This window comes from Equus przewalskii, chromosome 10, assembly GCF_037783145.1.
Source record: "Equus przewalskii isolate Varuska chromosome 10, EquPr2, whole genome shotgun sequence".
Lineage (NCBI taxonomy): Eukaryota > Metazoa > Chordata > Mammalia > Perissodactyla > Equidae > Equus > Equus przewalskii.
This window is the reverse complement of record NC_091840.1, coordinates 50318811-50337358: the sequence shown is the minus strand read 5'-3', so window position 1 is coordinate 50337358 and position 18548 is coordinate 50318811. Positions and strand designations below refer to the sequence as shown.

General features: G+C 55.9%; 2 protein-coding genes across 10 annotated transcripts; one reads left to right on the top strand and one right to left on the bottom strand.

Annotated features, from left to right (window-relative positions):
- Window positions 1-50: 50 nt before the first annotated feature.
- Window positions 51-2596, bottom strand: SLC35G6 (solute carrier family 35 member G6). The gene is made up of 2 exons (XM_008530411.2): window positions 2451-2596; window positions 51-1963 (listed from the first exon to the last, which is right to left on the bottom strand). The coding sequence occupies exons 1-2, from the start codon at window positions 2451-2453 to the stop codon at window positions 950-952; spliced, it is 1017 nt and encodes a 338-aa protein (XP_008528633.2). The 5' UTR covers window positions 2454-2596; the 3' UTR covers window positions 51-949.
- Window positions 1630-18490, top strand: ZBTB4 (zinc finger and BTB domain containing 4). 9 transcript variants are annotated; one of them, XM_070563066.1, is made up of 5 exons: window positions 6693-6937; window positions 8585-8714; window positions 11680-11749; window positions 12171-13285; window positions 13933-18490. In XM_070563066.1, the coding sequence occupies exons 4-5, from the start codon at window positions 12180-12182 to the stop codon at window positions 15875-15877; spliced, it is 3051 nt and encodes a 1016-aa protein (XP_070419167.1). In that variant the 5' UTR covers window positions 6693-6937; window positions 8585-8714; window positions 11680-11749; window positions 12171-12179; the 3' UTR covers window positions 15878-18490. The 9 variants fall into 9 exon arrangements, with proteins under 9 accessions (XP_070419170.1, XP_070419165.1, XP_070419169.1 ...); XM_070563069.1 differs by lacking the exons at window positions 6693-6937; window positions 8585-8714 and adding an exon at window positions 1630-1764; XM_070563064.1 differs by lacking the exons at window positions 6693-6937; window positions 8585-8714 and adding an exon at window positions 2737-2999.
- The last annotated feature ends 58 nt before the right edge of the window (window positions 18491-18548 follow it).

The window sequence follows — 18548 nt, the reverse complement described above, 5'->3', positions numbered from 1 at the left end:
ATGCAGTGACCTGCTGAATATGCATGAACAGATCAAGATGGCGAGGCCAATTGCTTGTCCGGAAGTAGCTGATATTTATTGAGCGGCCTCCTGGTAGGGGTGGGCATCTCCTGGCCTCTAATGGAGCGCTGTACGGAGCTCTGGTCCTGGATCCCCGGCCTGAACCGGTCGAAGAGGCCTCAGCTCGGAGACCTGCTCCAGAAGGAGGCTGGCCGCTGTCCGGGAGCGATCACGGGACCGCGACAATCCGGGAAAAGCAGATTAGCCGTGGGGCGGGACACAGAAGTCCTGGGGGATTCGAGGTCAAGGCGTCTGAACATTAGGAAATCCTCCCCCTTCTAGAATATTTCAGAAATAAGATGGGGGGCGGGGATCCCAAGGGATTCTCCAATAAGAACAGGGTAGGACTTGCACTCTTCTTCCGAAGCAGAGATGACACCAACTGCACAGCCACATTCAGAGTGATCCTCGTTTGATGTCAATGTCACGTCACCACCCCAAGGGGGAGGGGGGCACAACCACGAGGAAGGGAAACCGACGCTCAGGGAAAAAATGCACACTCCCTTCCCCCAGCACAGCTGCTTGCTCTGTTTGTCTGAAAGCCCCAAACACTCCAGCCCCAATGCTCTTCTCTGCTTCTGAGGGGAAAATCCTCCCCATGGCTCATGGCCTGCCTGCCTCAGCCCCACTGATGTGCTGCTCAGACCTTATCCCTTAGTTATGCCCTGATCTCCAAGCCCCAGCCTAGACTCCACATCTCTTGGTCCCTAGGTCTTCCAGGCAGTCCCTCTCTACCACATCCCCAAGGTCCCCAAGTCACCCTTGACTCCAAGGGGTTTCCCTCTCCCACACCAGTTCTTTTGCAGTCACTTGTTCTCCTATGTTTGTATTCCAGTCTCTCCTTCTATTTACCCCTGCCCCCCCAACCCCCAGGCTCTCAAGTTCCATCTCACTCCTCCACCTGCCCTTCCCTCTCACAGCTGAGGTTCTGGGCAGTGATGATGGCAATGCTACCCAACACCACCCCTGCCCCCATGATGTCAGAAGGTGCCACATTCTCATAGAGCACATAATACTGCAGCATCAGGGCCACCACCACCTCGGAGTGCAGGACGGCACACACTAGGGCAGGGTGGGCCTTGGTGACCGCATAGCTCACACACACAAAGGAGACCAGGGCAAGGATCCCCACTGCCCCCACACAGGTCCAACTCAGAAGATCATTGGGCAGTATGGGGGTCTGCAGCACAAAGAGGGCTGGCACGGAGACTGCTAGCCCCACCAAGCCAAACAGGAAGGCCACTGTTGGTAGGCAGGAGGGGAAGTTCAGGGAGCGATACACTAGAAGCCCCAGGGACAGTGCCAGGCCACTCAGGAAAGCGAGCACATAGCCCAGGGCGGTGTAGAGGCCCGTGGTCCCCTCCTGCAGCGTCCCTAGTCCAGGTCCCACAATGATGATTAGTCCCAGGGTGCTGCCCAACAGGCCACACCAATCGTAGCCGCTGAGACCCTGGCTCTCAAGGCAGAGGGCGAGGAGGGCAGAGCACACGGTGGAAGAACCTTTGCGGACAGTGGCAGCGTTGCCAGGGGGCACCACCTGAACCGCACTGTAGGCGCATCCAATGCTGAGGACGTTGAGCAGGGCGTGGAGGCAGGCCCGGCCCCGGACATCGGGAGGTCCCAACAGTGGGTCGCCACGCAGTTTAAGTAGCAAGGCAATGGGGAGGTGGAAGAGGCATCGACAGATGAGCAGCTCCAGCGAGGGTAAGTGGGAGGCCTGGTAAGCCATACGGGAGAAGGGGCCCACGAAGCCAGCGGGCAGGCCCCCACCCAGCAGGGCCATGAGCAGGCCCTTGGTGGCATTGGAGGGCCGGCAGCGCTGATGCGAGGGGAGGCTGGGCGGAGTGGAGGGCGGCGATGGCTGGGTGAAGTCGGACAGGTTGAAGTAGGGGTGACTGCCAGCCTGTTAGGGAGAAAGGAGCTCGGGCATTAGGGCAGCCATAGCCCAGAGGACCTGGGGCAAGGCAAATGCCAGGCTGGGGGCTGGGACCCTGTGGGATAGTAGAGGAGCAGGCTGTGTTGCTGAGGAACTCTTGGGAGCTAGAAAGGGCCTGAAAGATGGATGAGGTGGTGCAATGTGGGCCTTGAGCCTCTAAAGCAGGAAGTTGAGAGTGAGCGGTCCTGGAGCACTGAGTTTCTCTGGGTAAATTGTTCCTGGGGAGGAGAAAAAGAGGACCCAGGGATGCTCTGTTGGTTTGAGGAAGGGGAGGCGGCCTCAGATGCTATGTGTCTGTATGATGTCACAGGTTCCAGAGACATCTGGGTACACCATTATGAATTTCATTTGTGGGTGTCTCTAGGACAGCTGGGAAGTTTTAGGGGAGGATGGGAAAGGGAACAGCCAGAAGCTACAGGGAGGGGGTCTATGCCCCGCTGGCCTCCACACTCACCATCTTTCCTTGGACTTCCTCCTCTTCTCCTGGGTCAGGGGGCCTGGACCCATGAGAGCTCCAACCATTGTGACCTGGTTGGAGTGGGGGTGGGGTTCTTCCCTGGAACCTTCCTGAGTGGGGGTGGGCCTGTTTTCTTATTGTTTCCAACTCTGCTTGCTTTATATCTATGTCTTCGACTCCACAGTTTGTCTGATTCTTTTTTCTCTTCACGAGTTCTGTGTGATGAGACTCCTTTGGTTTTAAGTTAATTTATCTGTGTCTCGCCTTGTTTCAGAAAGGTTTTATGGAATGGAGCTCTGAGGGCCGGCTACTCTGTCTCCTGAGTTTCGAATTTTTGAACACCGGGGAGGAGTCTCTGAGACTGTCCCTCTGGAGTTTCAGGAATGTGTTTCTTCTGTGTGCTTCCACCTGGTGTTTTGTTGGTGCTGTCCCAGGAGGCCCACACCAAGGCCTGTGCATTTACCCACAAGTATATAGACGTGGATATTTCTGCCGTGGGGACAAAATACCAAGCTGCGTATTCATCTGCGCTGGTAGTCATTATTTGTGCGTGTCAGCGGGGCTGGGGCCTTCCTGGCCTGTGGCCCGGTGGGGGTCCCTGTGCACTTCTGGGGAGGGTGTGTGTTTCTGTTTGTGTGTGTCCAGGGCTGCCTAGTAAGTGTGCTGAGCCTCGATCTGCCGGTCCCACTGGGCCTGACTGTAAGCCTGCCATGTTGTGTGTCTGCGCCCGGAGAGGGTGTGCGTGCTCTGGGTCTGGGCGGTGTGCACCGCTGAGTGAAGGGCGTGCAGGGGGCGGGGGTGGGGGTGGGGAGTCCCTTCCTAGGGAGTGGGTGGTCGTGCGGCCCTGCAGGGGTGCTGCAGCCAGGCCCGCGCCCCACTCGGTGCCCACCCGTCCGGCGGCCCTGCGCGGCGCCGTTCCCTTCCTGGGATCGGTCCGAGCAAAGGCCGTCGGGCGCGCTTGTCCCAAGCCCAAGCCCCGAGGCTGGTGTCGGTGTCGGCTGCGCTGCGCCGGCCTCCTCTCGGCGGCGGCGGCGGCGCTGGGGGGGGACTGTTTCCGGGGGTGGGGGTGGGGGTAGGACCGGGGCGGGGGGAGCCGATGATGTCAGCGGCGGCGGCGGCGGCGGGGCCGGGCCGGGGCCGGGCGCTGGGGGGGCCGGGGCCGGGGCCGGAGCCGGAGCCGGAGCCGGAGCCGGAGCTGGAGGCGGGCGAAGCCGGAGCGGCCGGGGGCGGCCACGGTGATGAGCCGGGCCTGGCGGACGCGGCGCCATCGCAGTCAGGTGGGCCCCGGCGCGAACCGGGCAGGGCCAGGGCGGACCGGAGCCAACAGCCGGGCCCCCTCCCCGCTGCCCGGCGCCGCGGGGGCCCTAGCCGCGCCCCGCGCCAGACCGCTCCCCTTTGGGGTTGACCTGGGGGCTCAGGGGTCGGGGGCTGAGCCTGGCCCCGCCCCCAGGCGCGCACGGCGCTGGGGGGCGACTAAGGGGGCCCCGGTACGGCATCAGACCGAGCGGTGGCCTGGGGGCGCGATGGCCTGTGGCCGTGGAAGGGGCCGTGCTCACTCCTCATTTGAAGGGTTAATTCTGCAGCCTAGTGTCCCCCTCCCCTTGTAGGGCAGGTTGGGGGTGGGGTGGGGCGGGTGTGAGCCCGGGCCGGCGCTGCAAGCTGCTGGGAGGGCGATGGCGTAGGAGCCAGGCGGAGAGGGGGAGGGGTGGGCCGCGGAGCGCCCCAGAGTTGGGGTGTGCGGGGTGCGCAGGGCGAGCGGGGGCCCCGGAGCCGCCGCGCCGTCGGGGCAGGGTTGTGGCTGTGAGTCCTGCAGATTGTGTGTCTCCTGCTGTGTTGTGGGGCAAGGTAAATCTCTCCTGGGCACCACTGTTTGCTGGTCTGGCAGCCAGGGGTCCGGGTAGGGCCCTACCAGGGCCATGGGGACAGCAAGCCAGATGGAGGGGTGTCCAGTGTTGTGGGGCAGAATTACAAGACGTGGCCCTGTGGCTTTGGGTGACAGGTCTGCAGTCCAAGCAGAGCATAATACATGTGGAGTTTGTTAGATGTAGGGTTTTATGTATGTTTTATACCGGCATGTGTTTTCTTGCACGTATGTCTTGTGCTGCACATATGAACTGTTTATGAACTGTTGTTTTCTGCATAGCTGGCCTGGTGTAAGTGCTCTGGAGGGTACCAGAGTGCAGGGTGTGTGTGCTTGTGTGGAGGCGGTGGTTGTGTACCTTTGAGTCGGAAGATGTCACGTCTGGGTCCAGTTTCTGTGGTGCTGCTGAGGTGTGGTCCAGTCCTGGTGAGGATGGCCCGCTGGATGGGTTTGTGTGTCTTTGTGAGGAGCAAGTCACATGGGGGGTGCGCCTCTAGAACTCAGGTCTCTGGGATCATGTGGGAAGTGAGAAACCCCAAGGTGTGTCTCAGATACTTGTGGGGCAGCTGGCACTGGTGTGAGGGGCTTTGGGTGGAATGTGCAGGTTGTGTTTATGGGATCATGGGCAGCCGAGCAAGGGAAAGGTTGTGTGTTTGCAACATTCTCTACAGGATTCTTTTGTGACGTTGTTTGCGGGAGCCTGTCTGTGCTGTTGGGCTGGGAGGCGAGCTGGTCAGAAAACACTTGTGGGGAGGGAGGTGGCGTGACAAGGGCAATGTGGGCCTCAGACTGGAGATCAGCACAAGCTGTGTGCGTGCCTGCCTTCTGTGTGTTTAAGTGGCCGTGTGGGGCTGCTGTGGGGATATGTTATGAAGAAGGCAGGGAGATAAATATGGGGCAGAGCAAGGGCAGCCGGCGGGAGGCCTGGGTGTTGTCGTGGTGGCCCAGCTAGTCTTTGTGCAGGGTCTGTGTGCTTGCCCCTCACCGGCCCGCCCAGCATGTCAGGGTCACCGGGAGGAGAGGCCTGGTGGCTGCAAGGAAACTGAGCTTGGACAGAGTGGCTCCTTGGCCATGTTTACGTAAAGGCCGGGTGTGACTCTTGTCACTGAAATGGAAAAAAGAAACACGAAGTTTTCAGTCTCCTCCTCCTGCTTCACCCTCTCTCTGCCCCCCTTACGGGTATCTCTGCTTTTCCGTCTCTTCTGTGACGCACACTGGGCCGCTCCTGCGACTGTGGAAGGGTCTGGGAACGGAATTCGCTCACTAGGCAGATTCCTCAGAACAGGTTTTCCTCACCTTTGGGGCCTGGGCTGTTCTGTAGATGTGTGTGTGTGTGTAAGGGTGAGTGGTGTGCTCCAAGTGTGCACACCACTGTGGACTGCGCCTGGCCAGGCTGGAAAGGTGGATATGCATGGGGGCTGCAGAGGGCACTATGGCAGGGCCCTCCTGCGTGGGGGGTGCTGGCTGCTGTGTGAGGCCTGCACAACAGGTGCACGACAGCCTGGTGGAGGGGAAGGAGGCCTAGACTAGAACTGAGGAGTTCTGGCCCTACCACTTCCTCACTGGCACTTACCCTGAGTGAGCCTCAGTTCCTCATCTGTAAAATGGGGCTAGTTACCTGCCTTGCCTGTCTTCCTACAGAGTGGTAAGTACGTACCACGTGGGAAATGTACCTGGAAAGTAGCTACAAGTGGGGGCTATGCCTGTGCCAGCCACTGTTAGCCCTCTGCCAGCATGGAGCCTCTTCTCGGGCCTTGGCTAATAATAATAGCTGTAAACAGTTATTTAGCACTTACTGTGTACCAGGCACTATTCTCAGTGCTTTTACATACGATCACTTATTTCGTCTTTGCAATGCTCTGTGGAAATAGGTGTTCTAATTACTTCTTTTTTTCAGATGAGATAGCTGAGGCCCAGACAAGTAATTTGCCCAAAGCCACTTAGCTGGGAAGAGGTGAAGCTGGATTTGAACCCAGGCAGTCAGGTTCCAAATCCTGTGCTCTTGTATGCTGTCCTCTGCTACCCTCCTGAAACTTTCTCTGGGCCTTTCTGTGCACCTCCACTACACACAGATGCACACACACACACTTCTCCGCAGTCTCTGCAGAACTTAGCACCTGCGCCACTTCATTTCAGTGGTGTGCTCAGACGGTGACTCAGGGAGGGCCAGCCTGGGGAGTGAGAACCTAATGTCTGCTGCTGAGAGCTGGCCACTGGGGCACAAAATGTTGATGAGCCAGGTGAAGGAGAGCTTGTCTTTGTCCTGTGGGTCAGGGAGGGCCATGAGGGAGGTGTCGTTTGAATTTGATTTTCACATTTCGGAGGGATTTGGGGAAGAGGCTGGGGAAAGGTTGCATTTCTGGTAGGAGAACCAGCGTGGGCAAAAGCATGGGAGTGTGAGACATACTGAGGTTGGAGAGCACACTGCGTGCTTGAGGGGGGCTGACACAAGCAAGACTAGAAAGGAAGATTGGAGCTAGACCCTTGACTGGCTGGCTGAGGAATTTGAGCTTTATTCTGGAGTGAATGGGGACCCGCGAAGGTTTCTGGGCCCAGAAGTGATACCACCTGAGCTGCGTTGGGGAAGCTGGCCCTCAGGGAGAGGAAGGCTGGACGGTGGAAGGTAAGCCTGGAGGCAGGGGAATGGCTGAGGCCATGGCCTTGGACCATGTGAGTGTTACCAAGGCCCTGAGCTAGTGTGGGGCCAGAGATGGGTTGAAGGGAAGGCTTCCAGAGCTATTCCCAAACTGGGCTGCAGATTCGACCAGACTTGGTGACCTCTGGATGTGGGGAGCGAGGGAAAGGGCAGAGTCGGACATGACACAGTTTGCACCTAGTGCAGAGACCTTGTGTGGTGATTTCTGTAACCTGGCCAGCCGTAGGCCCCTTCAGGGGACGATCTGGCAGTATGGAGAGGAAAAGACTCGGCGTCTGAGTTCACGCAGGCCTGGATTTGAATTTTGACTCTACTGCTCACAAGCTGTGTGACCTTGAGCAAGGTATATCCCTCTGTGAGCCTCAGTTTCCTCATCTGTAAAACTGGGATAAAATAAACAGCGACTTTGGATGGCCACTTTGAGGACATCCTTAAATGAGGCAACACATGTCAAGCCCTGGAAGTATATCAGGCAAAGCATGAAGCCTCAGAAGTGGTCAGGTTATGCTTATCATCCCCGGCTCCTGGCCACCTCCGTCTGGCCCTGAGGATGACTTCCTTCCTGAGGGGGGACAGACTCCAGCAGACTTTGAAGAAGGCAGTTCCATTCATTCACTAAATTTTTTTTAATCCCCCATTATGTCTCAGGCGCTGTTCTAAGCACTGGAAGTTGCAGTAAACAAACCAGACAAAAATCTCCCTTCCCTTGGAGGGTACATTCTAGAGATAAATGAACAACGTGTTTACTAAGTGCCAAGAAGAAAAAGTCGGGGAGAGGGATAGGAAGTTTGGGGAGGTAGGGTGTGACCAGGGTAGGCCTCCAGGAGAATGTGACTTTTGATTCAAGGCTTCAAGGAGGCGGGGCAGCAAGGCAGGAGGCTATCTGAGGAAAGAACATTCCAGGCAAAAGGAACAGCAAGAAGTAGAGTGTGTCTGGTGGCAGTGCTCAGATGCCCCCCTCAGTCACACTTCTAAGATCACACAGCCAGTCAAGAGTAGAGAAATGGTAAAAACAAATAAAAAACTAAAAACCACAGAGCCACCAAACCTACCGTGAAGCCTGATTTCTGCCTCTTTTTCTTCACCACTTCCCCCCACCATTTTCCGGGTCTGAGTTCCAAAATGATAAGGAGAGCTAGCACTTACTGAGCATTTACCGTGTGCCACACACTCTTCTAGATACTGCCGACAACCCTACGATGAGAGCTGTTCATTATCCCACCTTGTTGACAAGGAAACTGAGATCCAGAGAGGTTAAGCAGCTTGCCCAGGGTCATATAGCTAGTGTCTTCTCCATCTCCCATAAGCCCTTGCAGGACAGTGGCTAGTGATGGGGCAGATGAACTCAGGAGAGCTAGGTCCAAACCCTGACTTGCTTAGTCGTGAAACCAGGGGTACATCACCCTACCACTACATTCTACCTGAAAGTGAGGAGTTTAGAGCATTTAAAGCCTCAGTTTCCTCACCTCTGCAATGGGGTGATGATAGTCCCTGCCTCCCTGTGGGCCTTTTGAGTGTTGAAATGAGAGGATGCAGATAAAATGCTTGCACTGTGGCATGTAATAAGCATTTCATAAATGGCAGCTATAAGTACCATGATGATGTTGATTCTAGGTGATCTCTAAGGGCCAGACCAGCTTTGACCTCTGTGGTTCGAAGAAGCCCTGACAGGCCTGCTCCACGCACCTTGGGAGCACACAGCCACGCCTCAGTAGGCACCGAGCCCGCTGCACAGGTTGTGCAGGTAGGCAGGCCCGGCCAAGAGGGTAACGGGGGCTGGACTCAAACCTCTGCTTTGCTCACCTGTGCAGGGCCGCTGCCTCCTGGAGGAAGGAGCCCATCTAATTTTTTCTCGCTTCCTCTAATTTTCAGAAAGATGCTAGATGGGCTAGTGGGGGCCCTAGTGAGTGCTGTTGAGAGAAAAACACAACAGTTTTTCTATACATTCTACTCACAACACTTCTGATACCAAATGTGTGGGGTTTTCCCACACTGACCAATTCTCTGACACCAGCTGGGTGTCCCACAATTCCACTGAATTCTGACACTCTACTCAGAGACAGCATCAGATCCTACAAGTTAAGGACTCAGTCCCACAAGACTGCCCCAACTTCAGATGCCAGTTGCAGGTCTGGGCCTCCTGTCCTTCTGACTGACCAGCTATAAATTGAAATTTCCCATGGCCCCCTCCTCAGATTCGATAATTGCTAGTATGGCTCATAGAACTGAGGGAAACACTTACGTTTACTGGTTTCTTGTATAAAAGGATGTGATAACACAGATGAATAGCCAGATGAAGAGGTACATAGGGTGAGGTCTAGAAGGGTCCTGAGTATAGGAGCTTCTGTTTTCATGAAGTTGGGGCGCACCACCCTCACGACATGTGGATGTGTTTACCAACTCGAAAGCTCTCTGAACCCCATGGTTTAGGGATTTTTATGGAGGCTTCATCACGTAGGCGTGATCAATTATTAACTCAGTCTCCGGGCCCTCTCTCCTCCCCAGAGGTTGGGGGCCGGGGCTGAAAGTTCCAAGCTTCTAATCATGGCTTGGTCTTTCTAGTGACCAGCCCCTATTCTGAAGCCATCCAGGAGCCCACCAAGAGTCACCTCATTAGAACCAAAGATGCTCCTGTCACCCAGGAAACACCAAGGGATTTAGGAGCTTGGTGTTAGGAACCAGGGTCAAAGACCAAATGTTAGAACAGAAGATGCTGCTAGCACCCCATCACTTGGGAAATTACAAGAGTTTTAGGAGCTGCGTGTCAGGAACAGGGATGAAGAGCAAATATATATACTTCTTATTATATCACAATATCACAGCTGTAAACGTCATTCTTCCTGATGTGGTACAGTCAAGAACACAGCCTTTGGAGCCAAACTTCCTGGGATCAGGATCCAGCCCTGCTACTAACTGGTTGTATATCCTTGGGCGAGCTACCCGGCATCTCTCAGCCTCAGTCTGTCAATTTAAAATGGAGAAGTGCTGAGGAGCAGATGAGGTGGTGCAAGAAAAGCACTGACTCTTGGGGGTCCCAGTGGGCCAGGGGCTATCACGGAAGGGAGTGGGAGTCCTTGCTGTTTTTCCTCAGTTTATGACCAGAACTGAACACCAGCCCACAAGTGGAGCAGTAGGGGCGAGGGGGGCTTCCCCAGGATTCCTGACCCATCTGCAATCCAGCAACTGACAAGGTAACACTTGACACAGTGCTGGCATGTGCCTGGCAGTTGGGGCTCTCAGAACTTTGGGATATCACTCCTCTTTACCACCTTCCTCCTCCTCCAGGAGAGGAGTCAGAGCAGTCTTTTGGGAACATGAATCGGGCTGTGGAAGGAAGGTCTTTCAGTCCAGATAGTATGCGTAATACATGGGAAAAGAGCATTTTGGGGGGCGTGGGAATTGTATGAGGTACTCCTGATGCAGGACTCCTCAGAGGACATGTGTGACCCAGGGCATTCAGAAGGAGAGAGCTCCCACGCTTCATGGAGGGTGGACGATGGGCTGAGACCTCTGCTCTCAGATCAGCAGGCCTGGCTCTGTGAACAGGCCCCACCTGTTATTACCAGCTCTATGTGACTTTGGCCAAGTCACTCTCTGACTCTGAAACTCAAATCTTCAACTGAAAAATGGGACCCCAAAGCGCTGTCTGTGCCCACACAAGAGAAACAGCTGTGAGGTGCTTTCTGTGCGGTGACTGCCACAGCTCATGTTTGGGTCATCTGGTATTCCTTTGGGTGAGCCTCCCAGAAAGAGGTGAGGTAGGGGTTATGTTCCCTCCCCCCACTTTTTTTTTTTAAGGAAGATTAGCCCTGAGCTAACATCTATTGCCAATCCTCCTCTTTTTGCTGAGGAAGACTGGCCCTGAGCTAACATCTGTGCCCATCTTCCTCTAACTTTATATGTGGGATGCCTACCACAGCATGGCTTGCCAAGCGGTGCCATGTCTGCACCCAGAATCTGAACGGGCGAACCCTGGGCCACCGAAGTGGAACGGGTGAACTTAACCACTGCACCACTGGGCCGGCCCACCTCCCCCCTTTTTAAGCCAAAGTCCCAAGGCTGCAAGCTCTCAGAGTAAGGAGTGGGACATGAGCCTCCTCACTCTGAGTCTGGTGGCCTTTCCAGTGCCCTCCAGAGACTGGAGCAAGCTGGCACGTATGTATGAATCCATGGTCTTTGGTAGTCGCATGACACCTGGATCAGAAACCCCCTCTGAGATTTGTGAGTCTGGTGTGTGTGAGAAGAGGTCCTCTCCTACTCTGAATATCTAGCAGCTTGATCCAATAAAAAAGCTCTAGCAAATCTATTTTGATATGTAAATGAGACTATTATAATAAAAGAAAACATGCAAATCTCTGATTTCCTTTGAGCCCAAAGATTGGGCCAAAGGGACTTGAGAGTGATCCAACAGGCTTCCCTGGACCTATGGGATTGAACTATGTTGCTGTATCATTTTGAGGTACATTGGGAATATGCAAATTATCTTGTTCCTGTACTTCTTGGGGCCAGCAGAACAAGGCTTTGCAATAATCTGTGTGACCTCCTAGGTCTCATTGGATGCAGCTAAACAAATAGCCTGACGGAGGGTCAGGGTCTGCAGAGCAGCCCAGGCATCCTCTCTGACCCCAAGTGCTGTACCACCCCCCACCTCCTGGGGTCCTTTCCTTCCCAGTTCCCTTCCTGAGGACATGGTTTCTGTTTCTCCACAGAAGGAAGAGGCCCTGCAGAAGGGACTCGCTGAGCCACCCCCACTCCACTCCATGTTGGCTGTGCTCTCAGGTGAGACGGTGCAAGAGGTCTGCATCTAGGAGAAACTGGATCTAAGGCAGCAGGCCAGCAAGGGCAGCCATTTTGTCTAAGCTGGGAAGTCCTGTGAAATGGTCATCAGTAGTTGTGGGGGCTCTTTCCTCCTTCCAATGAGACAGAAGTGTCCATTGCTTACCTCTCTAGTCTGTGACTTTGGAGGTTTTGACCCCTTGACCTTCATCATGACCTGAGGTATCCCTGGCCTCTTCCAGCCCCACTGGCCAGACGTAGGTGACTAAAGTTAACCCCTGACTTCTGTGACCAGAAGTAAGCCTTCCTCTAGTCTCTGACCAACAACCTCCAACCCCCTCGCAGCTCATCTCCCTGGTTTTAGAGGCCCCTGCCCTCTGCCTGGCCTCTGAGACCCTCCCCTGGCCTCTTCTCCTCCATCTAGGCTGGCGCCATGCCCCCCCCTGCAGAGGTGACGGATCCGTCCCATGCCCCCGCCGTCCTGCGCCAGCTCAATGAGCAGCGGCTCCGTGGCCTCTTCTGTGACGTCACCCTCATAGCCGGAGACACCAAGTTCCCTGCTCACCGCAGCGTCCTGGCTGCTTCTAGTCCCTTCTTCAGAGAGGCCCTGCTGGCTTCAGCCCCACTGCCCCTCCCACCAGTTACTGGGGGCTCGGCCCCCAACCCTGCCACCACCACAGCTGCCTCCTCCTCCTCCTCCTCTTCCTCCTCCTCCTCTTCCTCTTCTTCCTCCTCCTCCTCTTCCTCTTCCTCCTCCTCCTCCTCCTCTTCCTCCTCCTCTCCCCCTCCAGCCTCACCCCCTGCATCATCCCCTCCCCGGGTCCTGGAGCTGCCAGGGGTCCCAGCAGCTGCCTTCTCTGATGTCCTCAATTTCATCTACAGTGCCCGGCTTGCACTACCTGGCGGTGGAGGGGACGGGGCAGCTGTGGCAGAGATCGGAGCTCTGGGGCGGCGTCTGGGCATCTCCCGCCTGCAGGGCCTCGGGGAGGGAGGTGATGCCTGGGTACCTCCTGCCCCAGCCCCCATGGCCACCTCGCAGCCTGAAGAGGACAGCTTCGGGCCTGGGCCTAGGCCAGCTGGGGAATGGGAGAGTGACAGGGCTGAGGCCCAGGCTTCTGACTCGCAGCCCACCCTGCCCCGGCAGCCCCTCCCCTGCCCCCGATGTGGGAAAAGCTTCATCCATCCCAAGCGGCTACAGACCCATGAGGCACAGTGCAGACGGGGGGCCAGCACTCAGGGGTCTGCAGGGCTGACAGCCGGGGGCTCAGGCCCCAGTGGTCCTGCAGGAGTGGACGCCTCAGCCCTGCCCCCACCAGTGGGCTTCCGCGGTGGCCCGGAGCACGTGGTGAAGGTGGTGGGTGGCCACGTGCTGTATGTGTGCGCGGCCTGCGAGCGTTCCTACGTGACCCTGTCCAGCCTGAAGCGGCACAGTAATGTACACTCGTGGCGGAGGAAGTACCCCTGCCGCTATTGTGAGAAGGTGTTCGCCCTGGCTGAGTACCGCACCAAGCATGAGGTGTGGCACACCGGGGAACGCAGGTGAGTGGCCTTGAGGGCCTGGATGGGGTGGGTGGAGGGGGAGGGGTCAAGGGTCAGCACTCAGGGACCACATGGACAAGGGAGGGAATGGGCAGAGGGTGGGACCTAGACAATCATCCTGAGACTGGCCTACTCCATCACTCACCTGTCATCCTCCCTCCAGCCCGACTTCTTTCTGTTGATGTTTATTAGCACCTCTAGGTGCCATGTCCTGGCTTGGTGGTGTGGAGAAGGCCGAGGAGGAAAGAGAAAGTTGCCCTCCTAGGAAAGGACTATGGAGAGTGCAAGCATGTCCACCAATAGTTTTAATATGTATTCCAGAATGTGTCCCTGTTCATAAGACATTTCCCCATCCTGTCATTTGAGCTTCAAAAAAAAAAGTTTGTGAGTTAGGCAAGGTGTGTGATTCTTCCTGGTTCACAGATGGAATGGCTGAGGCCTAGTATCTCACAGCTGAGCTAGGATTAGGGTCCCTCCTGAGGCTGGCCGAGTGAGACAGCAGCATAAAAGGAGAGTGAGCAAATGGCTGGGGCAGTTAGAAGTCTGAGTGGAGGGCAGTAGAGGACATGGGAAGCTGAGGCCCAGACTTCAGGGCCCCTGACTCAAATGGCTCTGTCCCTGCCCTGTTCCCTGCTGTCCTGGCCCAGGTACCAGTGCATCTTCTGCTGGGAGACCTTTGTCACTTATTATAACCTGAAGACCCACCAGCGAGCCTTCCACGGCATTAGCCCTGGCCTCCTGGCCAGTGAGAAGACACCCAATGGAGGTTATAAGCCCAAGCTCAACACCCTCAAGCTGTACCGCCTGCTCCCCATGCGGGCAGCCAAGAGGCCCTACAAGACCTACAGCCAGGGAGCCCCCGAGGCCCCCCTTTCTCCAAGCCTCAACACACCGGCCCCTGCAGCAATGCCAGCCAGCCCACCACCTGGACCCCCGCCTGCCCCAGAGCCTGGCCCGCCACCCTCTGTCATCACTTTTGCCCACCCAGCTCCATCTGTCATTGTTCATGGGGGCAGTAGCAGTGGTGGAACAGGGGGTGGGCCAGCCAGCACAGGGGGGGCCCAAGCCGCCTCGGTCATCACTTACACTGCTCCCCCGAGGCCTCCCAAAAAACGTGAGTACCCCCCTCCTCCTCCCGAGCCTGCAGCCACACCAGCCAGCGTAGCCACAGCGGGCAGCCCAGCAACAGCCGCAGGGCCCGCCACAGCCACGGAGGAGGCCAAGGGCCGGAACCCACGGGCCGGAAGGACTCTGACCTACACAGCCAAGCCAGCTGGAGGGATTGGTGGGGGCGGGGGTCCCCCTGCAGGGCCTGGCCGAGGCCCCTCTCAGCTACAGGCTCCACCTCCACTGTGTCAGATCACTGTGCGAATCGGTGAGGAGGCCATTGTCAAGCGCCGCATCTCAGAAACTGACCTGCGTCCTGGGGAGCTGAGCGGAGAGGACATGGAGGAGAGTGAGGAGGATGATGAAGAGGACGACGATGATGAGGACGAGGAGGAGGAGGAGGAATCAAAGGCTGGTGGGGAGGACCAGCTCTGGAGGCCCTACTACTCATACAAGCCCAAGCGCAAGGCTGGAGCTACAGGTGCAGGCAGCAGTGGGGGCAGCGGGATGCCCAGAGGCCGCCGGCCACCACGCTGGAGACAGAAGCTGGAACGCAGGAGCTGGGAGGAGACCCCCGCGGCTGAAGGCCCCACAGGGCGTGCCCGTGGCGAGCGGAGGCACCGCTGTGGGGACTGTGCCCAGACATTTGCCACCCTGAGGAAGCTGCGAAAGCACCAGGAGGCCCACAGTGGAGGTTCCCATGGCTCCCGGGCTGGACGTAGGCCTTCCACCCGCTTTGCCTGCCCTCACTGCGCCAAGGTGTGCAAGACGGCAGCCGCCCTGAGCCGCCACGGGCAGAGGCATGCTGCCGAGCGGCCCGGGGGCACCCCCACACCTGTCATTGCCTACTCCAAGGGCAGCACCGGCACCAGACCTGGGGATGTCAAGGAAGAAGCCCCCCAAGAGATGCAAGTCTCCTCATCCAGTGGGGAGGCAGGTGGCGGGAGTGCTGCTGCTGAGGAAGCTTCCAAGACCGCCTCACTCCAGGACCCTGTCATCTCGGGGGGTGAGGAGCCCCCAGTGGTGGGAGGAGGGGGCACCTATGCCTACCCACCTGTGCAGGAATTTCCACTGGCTCTAATTGGGGGTGGCCGGGAACCTGGCGGTGGCAGGGGAAAACCTGGGAGTGAGGGGCCAGTGGGGGCTGGGGAGGGGGACCGCATGGAGGCAATGGGGGCTGCCAAAGTCACCTTCTACCCTGAGCCCTACCCACTAGTCTATGGCCCCCAGCTCCTTGCCGCCTACCCTTACAACTTCAGCAACTTGGCTGCTCTCCCGGTTGCTCTTAACATGGTCCTACCTGATGAGAAGGGAGGGGGGGCCCTTCCCTTCCTCCCAGGGGTCTTTGGCTACACAGTCAATCCTCAAGCAGCACCCCCTACCCCCCCAACGCCACCCCCCCCAACTCTTCCTCCACCAGTGCCCCCTAAGGGAGAAGGGGAAAGGGCAGGGGTCGAGAGAACCCAGAAGGGAGATGTGGGGTGAGCTCTTGGCCCAGATCCCCCCTTTCACCAGATGCCACCCTCCCTGAACCCCCCGCCACTACCAGCTCCCTGGCCTCCCTGCCCCTTGGGAGTCCCTCTACACTCTTGTGCAGGGACTTGGGGGCCCCTGGAGCTCAGGGGTCAGGCTGCTTTGTGTGAGATTGTAGTTTTCCCATCTCCTGGGAAGGGATCTTTGGTGGTTCCCCTCTCAGTTCTCCTCCAGGGAATGGCCTCCATGAGGGGCAGGGCCAGCTCCCATCCCTTCTCCAGCCCTTGGGGCAACTGAGCAATATACTTATAAGAATCTCTACTCATGGCCCCCACCAGCTCTGAATGTCTAACCCGACCCCCTAATTCGTAAACCTAGGGGGAAACCATCTCTCTCCCATAATGATCCCCTCTCATTCTGAAGCTTTCTCTAAGCCCTTCCCCAGATGCTTCCTAGCACATTCCATTCTTCATGGCCCAGGGCCTGGACCAGACCATTGTGATACCTGACACCCCCCACCTGGGAACATGGCTTTGGATTCCATTCTTCCCAAGCGTGGGTTTCTATGTCCGTTTCCTTCACGTTAAGATGCCATGCCTTCCTTGGCTTCCATGCCTTTGGATCTTCCATATTCTTCCTCATACTCCTAGACTCTGGAGATGGCCTCTCCCAATCCAGGTCAAGGAGGTGTTGGGGGGAGGGTGAACCTACCTGTCTGTTCCATGGCTGAGTACTTTCCCAGCCCAGGGCAGCATCAATCTTAGCCCTATCTTGACCCCCAAATCTAGTGAGCCCCAGATTCTTCCAAGGCAAAAGAGGTGAGTAGAGCACACCTCTTCCTGCCTCTGCATATGGCCTCTTCTGGGATAAACCAGATTTGGGGGCCAGGAGGGAGGAGCTCCATATGGGATGGGGAAGGGAATCTACTTTCTCCCTGTTTTTTCCTGATGGTTTCTCCCAGACTAGACCAAATAGCCAGAAAAATGATGGGAGTTGGATGGGTGGGTAAGCCCAGGATTTGCACATGACCTCCCATCCTTACCCTTACCCCCATCTTCCCCAGTGTCGCTCTCCTCACCAATCACTCCAGATGGTTTTTGGGAAACCATCCTACTCCCTTGGTGGGCTTTGGGGTATCCCCACCAACTTTCCCTCCAAAATAGCACCTTACACCCCATTTTTGACTCAGTTCCCCACACCCAAAGATCCCAGCCTAGGGATGGGGTGCAGGGACCTTAAGTAGTCCCTAATCCCTAATTTGCACTAGTTAACCCTGGTCAGGGGTCCCTATGTTTCCTTCCAGTGGGGGAGTTGAAGAAATGTTTGCTCCTAATTCTCTTTGATAACTGGGCCTCCCCTCTCTGTGATTGGATGAACGTTTCCCATCCCACCCACCCCTGCCTCAAAAAAACCCACACAAAAAAACAAAACAAAACAGCTCACAGGGGAGAGCAAGTTTGGGGGAGCAAATTTGACAAATGGGAACTAGAGGAGTGCAGTTTTAAAAGGGGAAAAGTTGCTGTCATCAAAATGGCAGCCTTTTTCCCAGCTACTGTTTTCTGGGGCCAAGATGGCTGCCCTCTCAACAGATGCTGAAAGGGCAAGATCATGGCTTTTGGAGGGAGGTGAGTTTGGGGGAGGGACAGGAGCATCTTCCTGCTACCCCTTACCCTCCCAGCATACAGGACGGGGAAGGTTTTCGACAGGCTCCCTGAATGTTAACCATGGAGGAGTGTCGCTCCTTCACTCCTCCTCTGTCTCTTTGCACTTTTCTTGGTCTTGGCCACAGTCCGAGTGAAGAGTTTCCTACTGAATGTACCAAGTTCGAATTTTTAAGGGGGGAAAAAAGTTTAAAACAGGGAAAAATGCAAAAAATATCACTAAAAAATTCCCACAGATCTTGTTTCTGGCACTTTAGAAAAACTGCGAAAAAAGTACATAATAAAGAATACATATATATATATCTACACACAAATTATATATATATATATACACACACACACACACACACACAGCGGAACCACAGAGAGACTGAGGAAGGCCTTGGAGGCAGGGGGCAGATGCGATGACAGTCCCCCCATATCCTTAACCTGTACTCCTCTGAGGCAAAAAGGCACAGGAGATGGAAGGGGTTGAGGATGGACTGGGGAATCTGAATTTCAGAACAGGTCAAAATTCCAAAACCATGGACATTTTGGGAGAACTGAGATTGTAGACATTTATTTTTCTGAATATATGATTTAGGAAAATAGTTTCCAGAATTTGGTGGTTCTGGGCAACAAGTGAGATTGTGGCGAAATGGAGATTAAAAATATATGTATCTGAGCTGGGGGACTTGAATATTGTGCATTTCAGATGTTGGAAATTTGGGATTTTGCAATTTTGTCTTTTGAAAATTATCAAGTCTTGTCAGTTTGTGCCCTCTTTCCCCATGTTCCCTGGGAAGAAGGGTGATGGAGTGGGAAGGCCACTGGTTCTGTGCTATAGCACGCAAGATTTAGAATTCTACAGACTCTAGCTCTATACGTAGTGAGGACCCAGATTTAGAGAAACTGACCAATATTTATCTCCGCATTTGTGTGTGTGTCCAACTCTCTAGGCCAATAAACCAACAAGACAAACAAACTGTGCTCCGCAGTGGGATGCCAGGTGCAATTATTTGCGTGGCTGTTGGGTCTGGCTG

Excerpts from the sequence above, each read along its gene's own strand:
- ZBTB4 (XM_070563064.1), top strand. The coding sequence starts at position 2,737 with ATGGAATGGAGCTCTGAGGGCCGGCTACTCTGTCTCCTGAGTTTCGAA. Across the intron at positions 3,000-11,679 it reads TGCGCTGGTAGTCATTATTT|AAGGAAGAGGCCCTGCAGAA; the intron begins GTGCGTGTCAGC and ends GTTTCTCCACAG. Across the intron at positions 11,750-12,170 it reads CATGTTGGCTGTGCTCTCAG|GCTGGCGCCATGCCCCCCCC; the intron begins GTGAGACGGTGC and ends TCCTCCATCTAG.